Here is a 15,818-nt window from a genome sequence, read left to right on the forward strand (position 1 = left end):
AAAGGAGTTGTGTTAACTCAGTAATCAGGACTGCAGATGCTTACCGTTTGAAAAGGAGGATGGGGGGGAAATACAGATTTGCGTTTGATTGCTGAAAGAGACTACGCTTCAAGCTCACACCCTACCGGAAGTTTATGTGGAACCTACTATTCCAAAATAGGAAACTTCCTGTTCCTAGATATGTTCAGCCACGCCTCTGGGTCAACTCCTGGTCCGCGGTCTGGCAACTGCTAAACCGAATGTCAGCTGCTGGCGAAGGATGACATATCGCTTTGTCTGAGCACTCCTTTTTCAGATGGTTTGTTATTTTTAGTGACGGCGAGATGAAGCCTCTTGAAGCTTTGAAGCCTTCCAACCAAATGGTTCACAAAAGGTTCATTTCTCAAGGCTTCGTGTGCATTCAAACCCCCCTGCTGGTCAAAGACTGTTAAACAGCCAGATATATTGTAGGTAAATTTATCTATTTGTAATACATCCAAGACTGTCTTGCAACAGTGCAGCCTTGGGAATGACTGCCAAGTAAAATAAATTAATTCATCTTAATAAATGCATTTCAGGTATTGTTCATGTATTCATTCATAGAAATAAAATTAATATTTTGTTTAGTGTATTATGAGTATGTAACATGACAATACAATGGAATCTAATATTACTTGTCAAATGTTTATCAATAAATAATTTTGTCAACGTTTGAATAACTCATAATGACAGGAGAACAATTGTTTTCAAACTGTTGCCGTGTTTTAACAAGGGAAGGGGCAGTTGACGTGCTTGTGAACATGAAGAGAGCAGTGAATTTGATTGTGCAACTTAAGGACTTAATTTTTATTCAGAAACAAAATATGGGCTGGGTCCAGCCACACTCCCCTCATTATTTTCATGCAAAGCACAAAAATGCCTCAGCATGAACCAGCGAGGCTTCGAACGTCATCAGTGATGTCACTCACCCTAAACGACACAGCGTCGATACGCGCTTCACTAAGCACTTCCGGGATAGGGGGACGGGCTGGGCAAGATGGCAGCCTGCATACACGCTTCGCTGTGAACTCCTCCAAGTTTTGGGCACAATTTGCTTTAGAAACTAAGGTAAACTTAACGGATCATCACTTTCAAGAACTGGTATGTGAGGAAAAGGACAATATAAGAACTAAAGTCTAACTTGTTAACGATTTTGGGAAGGTACACGAACTTTTTTTCTCCCTCTTCTTTGAGCTAACGCGAACGGGCTAACTAGCCAAACGCTAAGACAACAACATGACGAAACAAGTGAAAGAAAATAAGGGGAACATTTTGATGAAGTGGAATGATGATTCTCCGCTCAGCTTATGCTCTCCTTTACCTGATACTCTGCTCTCAAGCCCTAACTCCAAGAAAGCATGCTCAAAAGATAACGATGAGGTATCCAATGCAGACATACTAAAAGCTGTCCAACACTTCAACGAGCAGGTTCATATCTCTCGAACAAAGGATAAGCCAAAACACTGAGGAGATTGTGGCTATCAAAGAAAACATCGAAGGCATCGAACACATGGCGAAGACAAACAATGACAAGATGCAAGTGATGAGTCGCCGCCTCAGTGAACAGGATGAAAAGATTGAAGATGCAGAGCAGTACAGCCGACGCTGGAATCTGAAACGTTTCAGGCTACTGGAATCCACCAATGAGTGCACGGAAGATCTAAGAAAACAGATCTTACAGATTTTTGGACAAATGGCTCCAGATGAAAACATACAAGGCTTGGCTTTCTCGTCAACACGATTCACCGAGTTGAACGCCCCAGAGATGACAGGAGCCCTCATCCTGTGATAATCCAATTCACCATGTGCACCTTCAGGCAGAAAATATGGAAAATTCCGATGACCGCCGCCATGATGAGGGACAAAAAGCTTGCGGAGGATCTGACATATGGGGAAAGACAATGCCGAAAGAAACTTTGGCCACTGGTTGACAAAGCCTGCAAAGATGGAAAAAAGACTGCATGGCGTGGTCCAGATGTGATCATCGAAGGAAAGAGAATCACCGCTGACTCAATGAAAGATGTCTTTTGAGACACCCATAGGTTTGTCCCTCTCTCTCCAGCTTCAGAGCTGAATGTTCTCTTTTTTTCCATTAAGGAAAAAATAGAAATGATTGTTTATAAACCACTTGTTAGGCTGTCAGACAAATGTGTTACTTAATGCATTCCAGTTATAGTTACTTAAATTGATTATTGGTGCCTAAACTTAAAAAAAAAGAAAAAGAAAAAAAACTTGTTCACACTTTCGAGGTATTTGCACAAGCAAGCCTTTTTTTTAAGGGTTACATTATCTTATTTTTTCTGTTCTCCAGACATTGTGCTCTTATATTTTTATTTTTTTATTTTTTCACTGAAAATGAATGATTTTAGGTTTAACTCATTGAAAATGGTCTCACTTAATGTTAGAGGATTAAGAAACAATAAAAAAAAAGAAAAGCAATGTTCCTCTTTCTTCGAAAAACAAATGCCAATATTATCCTCTTACAAGAAACACACTCTTGCGACTCAGACAATAAGTTTTGGAAAAGTCAATGGGGAGATCAAGCTTTTGTCATGCTACACATAATTCTGCAGGTGTTGCACTACTATTTAAGAAATTTACAGGTGATATCTTAGAAACCTACAACTCTGATAGTGGTAGATGGTGTATTGTATTATGAAAACTGGATAATGCTTTTTTCATAATATGTAATGTATATGGCCACAATGGAACCACACAAGCCCAAATTATGTTTACAGAAATCTTGTCTAAAGGGAGAGCTTCTCAAAATTCCCTTTTCAAAGCCACACAATTTATGAGCCAAGAATTATCAGTAATAGATGCATGACGTTTTTTTAGTCCAAATTGTAAAGGGTTTAGCTGGTCAAATACAAGAGGAACATTACAATCTGGGATTGATTTATGTTAACCTCTCCTTCATGTTTACAATATATTTCAGAAATTAATCACTCATAGGCTCCCCTATCTGACCATAAACTTATCTCAATACATTTAACTGGTTCTAAAGAAAGTAACAAGAAATTAAGGGGATATTGGAAGCTAAATAATAACCTACTTAAAAATATTTTTTTTCAAGACTCAGTTAAATTAATAGCTTTAGATATCTTTCCTAAAAATGATATGAACAGTATCCAGAAATGGGAATACTTTAAATTTAAAATTAGAGAAATGGCCATCCTCTGCAGTAAAAATATCAAAAAAGCTGAAGACAAAAAAGAAAAGGAAATTATGGATTAATTAAAAATTTTTCTAAATAAGGAAAATCTATCAGAAGAGGAACACATTAGATTATTGCAACTCCAAAATGAAATTGATAATTAATATACTGAAGCCGCTAAAGGCGCATTCATTCATTCTAGGGCAAAATGGTTAGAACATGGTGAAAGAAACTCGAGTTACTTTTTCGCTCTTGAAAAACGTAATCAAAAAAGATCTAACATTTCGGCACTGAGAATAAACAATAATCTAAATACTAAGGGTGGGACTTTAACACGTTAATTATGATTAATGAATTACAAAAAAAACGTGTAAAAAAAAAAATGAACGCATTTAATCGCAGTTTGCACTCCAGACAACACGGAACGTTTGTAAGTGCACGAGTTCCGGGTCCACCGATCACACTGATGCACAAGACGCGTCAGAGAGAGTCTGTCACTGCCCGAGTCTGTCACTGTCCGATTTCCGAAGCTGCCCGATTTGCAGTGTGGCCCGTGTACGCATGCGCGACCGTGCCGCCATCTTCTACGGCAACACTATTTAGACAAACTTATGGCTGTCATGCCGTGCTTCTTTTTTACTTACATTTAAATATATATATAATTAGTTTTAATAACTATAACTTTATAAATAGTTATAGTTATTAAAACTAAAACTATTAAAATAGTTGTTAAAACCTTTATTAGCCGTGCTTCTTTTTTACTTACATTTAAATATATATATAATTAGTTTTAATAACTATAACTATATTAATAGTTATAGTTATTAAAACTAAAACTATTAAAATAGTTGTTAAAACCTTCATTAGTGCATAATCTTTGCATTGTCTTGCTGAATAGAGAAATAAAAACTTTTACTTACAAATGAGTAATATTTTAGCAATGTAACAGTACTTGTAGTAGAGTACAGATTTTCAACAATTTTTCACCTATTTTAAAAATAACAAGGTACGCCTTTAAAAGCAATGCTTTGATTTTTTAGGCAGAGAGCATGTTTTTAATGGTACCTCATTGATGAACTCCTTGCCTTGGTCAGTAATGATCATCCTGACCATGCCAAATGTGTACATCTTCCCCACAATGGCTGCAGACACTTCAGTTGTATTCTTACTAGTGAGTGCCTCAGCGGTAACCCACTTCGTGAACAGGTCAGTCATAGTCATCACATAATGATTCCCTCTGCCTGTTACACAAAGTGGACCAATAAGGTCCAAGCCCACAACCTCCCAAGGTGCATTAACCTGAGAAGATGATTAATTTTTTCAATCATATTTCACTTTGTTCAGCAAAACTTCAGCATGCAATATTATACCTTGATAGAATGCAAAATTGGTGCCTGTGTCTTCATGGGGTCATTTAATTGGCAGCGATGGCAACATCTCACCTGAGATAAGAGTTAATAATAAATTGTTAATTTTATTTCATAATTATACATTGAATTATTGTCTTGAACAACAAGATAACTACCCATTTAGTCACATCTTTCTTGAGACCGGACCATAAGTAGCCTGCAATAACCCTGACTCTGGTACCTCTCACACCATTATGGTTGCCAGTTCCAGGGTTATTGTGGCACTCTTGGAGTGCAGACCTCTTTTCCTCCTCACTCTCGACTACCATGTGCATATATTGTTTCTTTGGCCCGATGTAAAACAATGGGCCATCTACAAAAAAATAAAGAACTTATGGTTTTGCTATTTGTTCTGTTGTGTGTTCAATAAAAAAAAGGAAATACCTTTAATAAGAAAGCAGGCAGAAGCCCAGCGCATATCATCTCGCTCCCTGCCTGACAAAGTCGGGTGAAATACACCATTGGAGACATAATCCTTCAAATGTCGGTAATACAGAAACGATCTCATGCTTTATGGCAACGAAGCGCGCGAACAAGCCGTAACTAGACAACTTAGAACGCGAGCTTACTTAGCGCGCGCGCGAACAAAGTTCTAAGCGCTAAGTAAGGCAGCGACGTAATGAAGTTTGTCTAAATAGCTTTGCCGTACAAGATGGCGGCACGGTCGCGCATGCGTACACGGGCCACACTGCAATTCGGGCAGCTTCGGAAATCGGGCAGTGACAGGGTCGTTTCTCAATACCAAGTACGCCAAGCAGTTCGGACTTAGCAAGTTCGACCCGGGAGTACAGTCTCTTCAGGACGGGAGGACGCAGGACGGTCATTCTGCAATAGGGACGGCAGCGTACTTGTGACGACACCATCGCAGCTCGTCTGCCGGTTATCTCCGAAAACTTTGGAGCAAATTTTAAACTATGCGCTATCGTGATGAATCGACCACAGATTTTAAGTTTTAACATCCACTTTCTCACATAAAATAATCTTAAAACCACATTCCGTACTACTAAAACAGCAGTATTTCGAGACCTGTAACTTTACAGTTGCGAGTCCTCTCCTCCGCTATCGTTGCTACGAAATGCATTCTGGGATACGTTGCTGCCCCAAGTCCAAGATAAGGGCGTGGTTTTGTGCAAAAAAGAATTCGCCTACCACCGAAGCACATCAAGCCTACGGTACCACCTGAATGCAAAGCATGTTGCAGCGAGCACAGAAACCGCCGGAGCTGTTAGTGCTAGCAGTCCTGGTCCGAGTACGTGCAAGCGGTGCCAGCAACCCACACTGGAGCAAATGAAGCAAAATGTGGCTTCTTGTGGCAAATATTGTTATACCACTAAACTGCGATTAATTAGATTAATTTTTTTAATCGAGTCCCACCCCTACTAAATACTAATCCCAAAGAAATAGCAGAACATATTTGTGCTTTTTTATGAAAAACTTTATAAATCTAAATAGGAACCTGAACACTGTGAAAAATTCTTAAACAGTATTAAGGATTCTATCCCAATGATCTCAGAAGAATTTAAACAACATTGTGAAAATCCAATCTCGAATCTGGAACTCATTGAAGCCTTGAAACGCATGAAAACCGGGAAGTCTCCGGGGATCGACAGTTAATCTGCTGACTTTTATAAATTTTTTTGGGCCATTATTGAAACTTCACTTTTGAATATGTATAAAGATTGTATTATAAACAATGAAATGACATCAACTATGAAACAAGGTTTAATTAGCCTAATTCCAAAACCAAACAAAGACCCTCTATGTATAGATAATTGGAGACCCATCACACTTCTGAATGTGGATTATAAATTATTTGCATTTGTCTATTCCAGACACTTAAAATCTAATCTCGGAGATGTAATAAATGAATTCCAAACAGGTTTTATGTCTAAGCGACACATTAGCAATAACATTAGATTAATCTTAGATTTACTTGACTACTCGGAACATGTGGAGTCACAAGCAGTAATTGTATTTCTTGATTTCTTTTTAATTGCAGTAGAGCTCCTCTCCCAAAAAATCTTAAATAATGGCAGTATAAAAGGCTTAACCATATTTCAAAAGGAACTTAAAATTACACAACTAGTTGATGATACAGCGCTACTTTTCAAGGACAAACATCAAGTTGAACCAGCTATACAATTAATTAATGATTTCTCTAAAGCTTCAGGTTTACGTCTCAATATTAAAAAATGTGAAATCTTGTGTCTTTATGATACAGATTGTGCAAACATATGTGACATCCAAGTTAAAACAGTGAAATACTTAAGCATAGATATTACTAAAGATATGTCCTCTTGACAACAACTTAATTTCCTCCCCAGACTTAAAAAAACGCAAAATATCATGAATATGTGGCTTCAACGTGATCAATCTATTTTTGGCAGAAATCTCTTAACTAAAGCAGAAGGTATCTCAAGACTGGTATATCCTGCTCTATCATTATTTGTCGAGGATTCATCATCCAAAGAAATTGATAAAATACTTTTACCTGGAAAATAAGAAACACCATCTGAAGAATGAAATTCTCTTGGCATCCAGGAAACAGGGAGGCTTTGAACTATTAAATTTCAATGATTTAAATAACACTTTCAAAATAGAATGGATTAAGGAATGTCTCAAAACCCCAAATTCAATTTGGTTTTTTATTCCAAATAATATTTTTATGAAATTAGGTGGCCTACATTTTTTACTTACCTGTAACTCCAATGTTACCAAATTACCTTTAAAATTATCAAAATTTCACCAACAGGCACTCTTAGTGTGGAAATTGTGTTATTCCCACAACTTTTCCCCTCACAAAGCCATAATATGGAATAATGAAGATATTACTGTCAGGAAAAAATCCATATTTAAACAGAAGTGGATTGATAAGAACATTATTTTCATATGTGACCTTTTTGATTGTCATGGTATAATGCTTAGTTATGAACATTTTCTTCATCTTAAATCCTTCCCTGTTACTAGTAAAGAATTTAATTATGTAACTAAAGCAATCCCTAATGGCCTTTCTCTCTTGATGAGAAGCCATTATCAGTACACTTGATACACAACACAAGAATAAAACCCCTTCTAATGATAAATGGACTTGATGTAATGGATTCACAGTGCAACAACAAACACATACGTAATACTTTTTATGAAAAGAGGAAAATATCTCCACAGGGGAAAGCATTTTGGGATAACATCTTTATGGACACTGAGTGGAAGAAGGCTTGGAAGTATTGTATTTCCAATAAAATAAAAGAGGTTCACATCAAAATTTTGCACACTATATATCCAACAAATGTATGTTTCTCTAAATTTTTAAATATTGAAAACAACAGCAATTTTTGCAATATGGAACCAGAAACCCAAACTCATTTATTCTACCACTGTGCCCGATCTATCAATTTCTGGACTCAACTTGAACAATATATAGTGTGTAAAATCAAGATAAACATCTTAATTGACTGTAAAAGTGTGATAATGTATTTTACCCATCAAGAAAATGACATCACCTTTATTATAAACCTATTCATTTTGTATGTCAAATTTCACATATACAATGCAAATACTCCAAAACTCCACCCAACTTTAGAAGTTTCTTGCATGAGTCTAAAGAGTACATGAAATCTTGTACACTAATTGACACTAAACAAAGCATCACATCCACAGATATATACGAGAGGTTTTTTAAAGAAGAATAATGCATTTACATTCTGTTTCCTTGTTTTTTGCTTGTTTGTTTGTTTGATTGATTGACTGTTTTTCCCCTTTCCTGTCATTTTATTTATTTATTATCCTTCCTACTTTTTTAAGTATACTGGCATTAATAATAATACTCTTAGTTAATTATGATTTTTATATATATATATATATATATATTAGGGCTGTTGGAACGACTTTCAGTCGTCGAATATAATTCGACTATTAAAAAAACAATAGAATTCGAACGCAGGAATTACTAGTCGAATGTTAATTTATTTTTTTTAAATTTTTTTTCAAGACAACGTAATGAGGAATTTTGTCGTTCTTCGAGTCTGAGTCTGACTGAATCCAAATCTCACGTTGAGTTATCGCGTTACTTCAATGCTTGAACGTTATCATAGCGTTGCCTAGGATACAGTATCAGAATTTTGATTAATGGCGAGCGAGGAGAATTCACGGGCGGAGATTACCACTCCTGAACATCACAGAAGCTTGGTATGGAAATACTTTGGATTTCCGTCAAAAAATGGAACAATAACAAACAGAGAAAGCGTAATATGCAAGCTGTGCGAGGCTCGAATGAAGTATCATACCACGACGAGTAACATGCGAACACACCTGTTGACGCTACACCCTGGCAAGCTAGCCGAGCTAACTTCGGACACTGATGAACCTCAGGCCAAGCAGGCGCGAATCACCTCTTTCATGCCTGCCTCCTCATCACGGGGCTTATCAGCCGAACGTCAAAGGAAGATAACCGATAAACTGACACGATTTATCTGCAAAGATATGAGGCCGATAAACATCTCGCAGGGGTCTGGGTTTAAAGATTTCGTCCAGGAGTTAGAACCCAGGTACGCAGTTCCTTCCCGTGCAACCATCAGTGACAGAGTTGTTAAACTTTATGATGCAACAAAAGACAACATCAAAAAAATGCTAAGCGGAGAAAACATTTCCCTGACAACAGATGGATGGACCTCGATAGCCACCGAGGCATATGTGACAGTCACCGCACATTTCATAAACGATGACTGGGAAATGAAGGACATCATTCTTAAAACAGCCGAAGTCCAGGAAACCCACACAGCTGAACACGTCGCAGAGTGCATCGCCAATATACTCGGAGAATACAACGTGAGGCCCCAGTCGGTGCTGTCCATTACCACAGACAATGCGGCTAATTATATTAACGCTGTCGAGAGGCACCTGCAAGTAGCCAATGTACCATGCATGGCCCACACTATTAACTTGGCTGTGAGGAAAGGGCTAACAGTGCGAGCTATCGAAAGCCCTATCAACAGACTGAAGGCCACAGCACTGCATTTCAACAAGTCCACCACGGACAGCTACCTGTTGGAATCTAAACAGAGGCTGCTCGGAGTGAAACCTGCCAAGCTGATCAATGATTGTGCCACCCGTTGGAATAGCACTTACGACATGGTGTGTCGGGCAGCGGAGCAGCAAGCTCCGGTGGCAGCTGTCATTATGGAGAAAAAACTCGGTCATCTTGAGTTGAACACCAACGAGTGGAGCCTCATGGAGCAGGTGAGTCACAGACATTAAACTAACACAGCGATTTTGCATGCCTAAATTAACAAACCAATAATCATTAACAGGCCATAACATTTTCAGCGTGACAGAGGAGCAGAATATTAGGCCCACCGTCAAGTATTCTAACAGTAGCCTATTTATGTTTTTTTTCTGTAGGTGAGATCATTGCTACAGCCTTTTAAAGTGGCCACGGAGGCATTATCAACTGACCGATTTCCAACCGCATCAGCCGTTCTCCCCCTTAAGTACGTGCTTATGTCACATCTTCAGCCATCTACCGGTGATCCTCAAGCACTCAATGACATGAAAACTAAGATCTCCGCCGACCTCGAGAAGCGCTACAGTCATACCAAAGACGCGTTCATGCTACTCAATTCTGCTAGTTACCTCGACCCCCGGTTCCATCGACTGATTCATCTGACCGGAGAACAACAGCAGGAGGTGCACGATAAAGTACATAGAGAGATGAGGTTGATTGCGGAGGATGAAGAGCACGCGGAGAATGAAGAGGGAGCAGGGGATGGAATCCCTCTGGGTGCTATGGGGTCCCTTTTGGGGAATGTTTATCGCCAGTTTGCTGGTCCAGGTGGTACTTTGGACAGTGGACTTGTGCTACAGCAAGAGATGCGCATGTACGATGCTGAGACACCAATACCCAGCGACAGCAACCCATTGTCGTGGTGGAAGACATCAGGAACCAAGTACCCTCACCTCGCCCGGCTGGCACGGCGCTACTTGAGCATCCCGGGCACCTCAGTTAGAGCAGAAAGGGTTTTTTCCACTGCTGGCATGATAGTAAATAAAAAACGCTCTGCACTAGACCCAGCAAACGTGGATCGCCTGGTGTTTTTGGCTAACAACCTTTAGAAATAGGCCTAATAAAAAGATGTGGCGTGTTAGAAATGTAATGCCTGTTATCGGCCCACTGCCGCCATAAGCACTTTCATTTTTTGTATGTAGCGTGCGCAATTTGAGTTATTTTTGAATTTGCAAAGTTGGTTATTTTTGTATGCACTTTGAGTGCGCAATTTGAGTTGTAGTTATGTACGATTTTAGTTATGTTTATGAGGCACTTTCAGTTTTGTCTGTGGGCAATTTCAGTTATTTTCGTAGGCTATGTGATGCACTTTGAGTAATGAGTTGAATTTAATAGTTAATAGTTGATATATTACTTCTGTGTAAACATAAAGGTGAACCACATAACCTATCATTCTTTTGACACCAGAGCATTTTGGTATTTAAAAAAAACAAACAAACAAACAAAAAAAAAAAACGGAAGCATTTTTTTTAAAGGACCAGGTTTCTCCAGTAGCCTTGACGCGGCTCAGTGTTGTACTCAGAGTTGAATTAAAATTCAGAATTGAACTTTCCCTTTTCTGCCTGATCTTTATTATTTACTTACAACAAACATCTCTTGACTTCTGGTATAGAATGTTTACTGATTACATCCACAGTCCTATAGACGACTGTGATTACATCGGAACGCCCTCTACTGGCCAAAAGTATAATAACCCCATGCCCTACAAGGTAACCAACCTATAGTAATGCATAAATAGGCTATATTTTAACATAAAAAAATCGAATATTATTCGAATTTCAAAAAAAGTAAGTAATGAAATTCGAATGGGATTGAAGAGGAAGGTTGACAGTCCTAATATATATATATATATATATACACACACACACACACACATATATATTTTGGAACACCTATGTGTTGTTCTATGTACAGTTGTTTTTATGTACAGCCTTTTTCAATTAAGTTCATGGGGGGGGAGCACTTCCGGGATTTCTCGACACACTCGTCTGCACGGTAGGACCAATCACTAAGTTATTTTACTGTTCATGAACCTGCTGGAAAGTAGTTTCTCGTGTACTTTGCACACAGAAATGTATCCATAAACTTCATAGCTTGAAATGTTTTTAAAAAATGTCTTCCTGTATAGATGATGTGTGTATGATTATCTATACAAATAAATGTAACTTTTATTGTGCTACGATTGAATTCCGAAAAGTAAATTCATAAATTAGATAAAAATGTTTTGTTGTATTTTTGCTGCCTCAATATAGGAAAGCTTTCAAACTAAAAACTTAAAACAAAAACACATTTTTGTTTTTTTGTTTTTTGTTTTTTTGATGACTGAAATATGGCATAAAGATTTGAACTTCAATTTTTGTATGATTAAAAAAAATAGGTATTACTCTGTCTTTGTATCGTTTTTGAAAAATGCCCATATGGACGTAAATACTTTGGGTTTAAATGCCTACCCTTCAATTAAAGCATGAAGGTTTACAATAGAAATACCTGATTGGTTTTGAATGGATCTCAACATGGTGACAAAGGCCTGTTCTCATTTCTCTATTCTGTGCCCTTGTCTCCTCTCTCCTCTGTCCTCCTGCCTATGACCCGGAAATCAATCTCAGCGTGCCATGTTGACGCATGTGTCAATTTCTTACATGAGAGCAGAGTGAGGATACTTGTCGGAGGAGCTACAAGCAAGGATTCACAGATGTATCTTTTGTGGAAGTGTTTTTGGGACCTGTGACGTTAAAAGAGGCGTGACACAGTAATTTTATTATTTTAGTTACTTAAGATGATCAAATGTGTCATCAAACTTTCTGGACTTCACTGTTTGTGTAAGGCCCTCCCAAGGTGCTGTTCTAACCCCATTCCTTAATGATATTAGCCTTGATGTTGTGTTTTTATTGTTTAAAAGTTATGCTGCACCCAGTTTAATTGTTATAATCATGACTTGATGAAGTGCAAACAGCTGCTAACGTCAAATTATTATATCCACAAGAACATTTTATTGCATTCAGCACAAATTTGCTGTCTTTCATGCTGTCATGTAGTCATCAGTTGCCCATTATGTATTCTGCAAATTCCATCATCCTTCATTCCAAGTATAGTCCTGTGACAACAGTTGCAACTGGGGCTGTTGTTGTTGCTATGACATTTGATTTGAGACATCACATTTGATTTGATCTATTTGACTTTGTCATTTCTTAGAGGCACTGATGATGGAATGTTCACTCTTATCACACAAAGGGCTGAGGAAAAAATTATTATGTGTGTGTATCAATATATATATATATAAAATATGTGCCACTCTATTTGTATAGTAGCCTGCTTTTCATAAACATTTGTAGTGCTTCACACAATGAAGGCTGTGTGTGTTAAAAGACCAAAATATATGATATCTGTACATTCTTGTCACATTATGTCACGTTGTGAATTGAATTAAAAGTAAATATACAAGTTGTCATGAAAACTGTTAAGATCATCTGACAGAAATCATAAAATACAGCAGTAGGCTAAAACAACAAAACAATGGACAGACAATTAAGATGTGCCAAATTCCATGTTTAATTAACAGTTTAACATGATGGCTCCTGAACAAGGGTGTCTCATTTTGTTAAATGCCCATTGCATCGACCTCTTTCTTCTTGTCTCTTCTTTGCCTCCTCAGCTCACATCAGGTGGGACAGACTAAGATGCAAGGAGAGGAGACAAGGAAAGGAATCCAGGATGTTCAAAGTGAGAAATGAGAAGAGGAGCCCCTGTTTGGCAGTGCACGTCATACCACATTGGGACCCTGCTATTACTGAATTCCACTGTCACATATTACCAAAACAAAGAAACAAAAACTGAAAGGTCAGCAGAACTCTGCTAGTTGTCCAAACTACAGAAAACAGATGTTTGTGGTCTGTGCAATGCTACCCGCAATGCAAAGAGATTTCCTTAATTTTTTCTTCAGAGTAAAAGTGCCCTCTCCACAATCTAGACTGACTAAAAATATGGCTTTTGTAGAAACTATATGTTTGAATATTTATGTGGAACTATTTTGTGGATTCACATTTTTAAACCCTGGAGGTGAAGGGGAAAAATTTGCAGTTGGTATACACACTTTGCACACTGGGCAGTTTTAACTACACTCACACACACTGACAATGAAACCATACATTTGCAAAGTCAAGCAAGAAAGTGGGAGACTCCACTGTCCGATGCAACACTCATTTACCCTGGTCACCTGCTGACTACATATAAAGATTGCAAACATCCATTTTGTACTGGATTGCGACATCTCCATGCAATCACTTTGCTGACAGAATTACTCAACCTTTACAATATGGTTCACACAATGAGTGAATGAGTGAGGACAGAAATAGGAACAAGGGAGGAATGAATCAGGAACAACCTGATAACTGATGATTCACTAATAAGTAGCTCCTAAATAAATATGAATCAATTGCTATACAGTGGATAATAATTAGTTACTAGAGAAGACTTAAAGACACTATATTAAATAATTCACAGACATCTGTGATTCAATATAGTGACCACCACTTTCTTAATGAGTTGGTCCTATTATATAACATGGGGAAAAGTTCCAAAGTAATCTGTCATTACTATATGAGTTTTTACAGAGGAATTCACAATCAGTTCCTTAATAACAAATCAGAGACAGCAGGGGAAAAAAATCATATCCAAATCACAAGCACATTGATATTCACATCTATATAATATTCTGTTGCATTAATGGTGCTGATGCTTTAGAACACCAATAAACAGAGTATGTACCAGTAAGAGAATGTATAGATTTGACTGTACAGCAGTATAGAAAGGCATTAATGCAAACTGCCTTCACTAAGTGCAGTGAGTTTTTACATATTATGAAAACGTCTTCAACAGGTAGGAAAGTGATAAGTAGTTTAAGAACAAATTCTGACTTGAAGAGAAACTCTCAGCGAGAGAGAGCAGTGAAAAAGGGAGTATCAGACCATCTTTCACTGTATACAGTGGGTCGGTGTGTCCAGTAGGTGGCGGTAGTGCACCTATAATGTGAGGAAAAAACTAATGACGGAGGAGTACAAGATTATTCTTAAATTTAAAGCAGGGCATGATATTTCATCTGTAAGTCCAATTACTCTAACGAATGGTTTGAAGAAAGCACTTGGAGATATTGAAGTGGCGAAAGTGTTAAAAGACGGCAGTTTGTTTGTGAAATGTAAGAATGCTGGGCAAAGAGACAAGGCACTTACATTACAAAGTGTATGCAAGAAAGAAGTGGCAGAGAGAAAAGCAGTGGGAGGGGGAAGCGGTGTCAGAGGAATGATATCGGGAATACCCGTAGGAGAGAACCTGGGAGAACTGAAAAAGCTGATCAAAGGAGGAAATGTGGCGGAAATAAAGCGACTGCAGGCATTCAGGAATGGTGAGAAAACTGACAGCACATCAGTAATGATAGAGTTTAAAGACCAGATTCTCCCTGATAAGGTAATGGTGGGATACATGAGCTTAAATGTTAGAGCATACGTGCCACCTGCACTTAGATGCTTAAAATGTCAAAGATATGGACACATTGCCATGGTGTGCAGAGGGAAGCAGAGGTGTGGAAGGTGCAGAGGGGAGCACGCTTATGGAGAATGTGGGGATAATACACCAGTTAAATGTTGTAATTGTGGAGGAAATCACACAGCAGCATATGGAGGGTGCAGAATGAAGAAACAGGCCACTGAAATCCAACAGGTGAGAGCAGACCAGAGAGTGACTTATGCAGAGTCAGTGAAGATTGTTGCCACGGAAACAGAAAGGAGAATAGACCTATGGCTCAACACAAGGAAGAAAGTACAAACATCCATCAGACAGGACTAACAACTGACAAACTAGTTCTGTTCTTGGCCGATGTCATTAACTGCTCAGAACAAGTAAAAACAAAAACTGAAAAGATCAAGATCATTGTGAAAGCAGCAGCAAAATTCTTGAACATGAAAGATTTATCTTGGGAAAAAATACATACAGACCTCAGTCAAGGTGAGGGGATATCAGACAGCAGTCAGCAACTTTTTCCATGATGCTCATTCTACAATGGAATGCTAGAAGTCTAATTACAAATGGACAAGAGTTTAAAAGATATATCAAGGAATTAGCAGTAAAACCAGACATTATTTGTGTACAGGAAAGATGGCTCAAACTAGGGCTGGGCGATAAA

The 15,818-nt window shown here is 38.1% G+C and overlaps 2 protein-coding genes across 4 annotated transcripts in view; one reads left to right on the top strand and one right to left on the bottom strand.

The window, feature by feature from the left end:
- Positions 1-372, bottom strand: part of rsu1 (Ras suppressor protein 1) — a 95,687-nt gene extending 95,315 nt beyond the window's left edge. Inside the window, exon 1 of one of the 3 annotated variants that reach the window (XM_076721409.1) lies at positions 45-372. The gene's annotated coding sequence lies outside the window, so the exon portion shown is untranslated. Of the gene's footprint in view, positions 1-43 lie in introns of all 3 variants that reach the window. The other 2 variants (XM_076721410.1, XM_076721411.1) reach the window with 2 other exon arrangements.
- Positions 373-8,576: 8,204 nt separating this feature from the next.
- On the top strand, positions 8,577-11,065 carry LOC143340070 (E3 SUMO-protein ligase ZBED1-like). Its single transcript, XM_076761669.1, has 2 exons — positions 8,577-9,819; positions 9,982-11,065. The coding sequence occupies exons 1-2, from the start codon at positions 8,710-8,712 to the stop codon at positions 10,690-10,692; spliced, it is 1,821 nt and encodes a 606-aa protein (XP_076617784.1). The 5' UTR covers positions 8,577-8,709; the 3' UTR covers positions 10,693-11,065.
- Positions 11,066-15,818: the final 4,753 nt, after the last annotated feature.

This window comes from Chaetodon auriga, chromosome 21 (genome assembly GCF_051107435.1).
Source record: "Chaetodon auriga isolate fChaAug3 chromosome 21, fChaAug3.hap1, whole genome shotgun sequence".
Classification (NCBI taxonomy): Eukaryota; Metazoa; Chordata; class Actinopteri; order Chaetodontiformes; family Chaetodontidae; genus Chaetodon; species Chaetodon auriga.

What these genes read in the sequence shown, in the direction of transcription:
- LOC143340070 (XM_076761669.1), top strand. Translation starts at nt 8,710, where the DNA reads ATGGCGAGCGAGGAGAATTCACGGGCGGAGATTACCACTCCTGAACAT. An exon ending in AGTGGAGCCTCATGGAGCAG is followed by an intron (nt 9,820 to 9,981) that starts GTGAGTCACAGA and finishes TTTTTTCTGTAG; the next exon opens with GTGAGATCATTGCTACAGCC.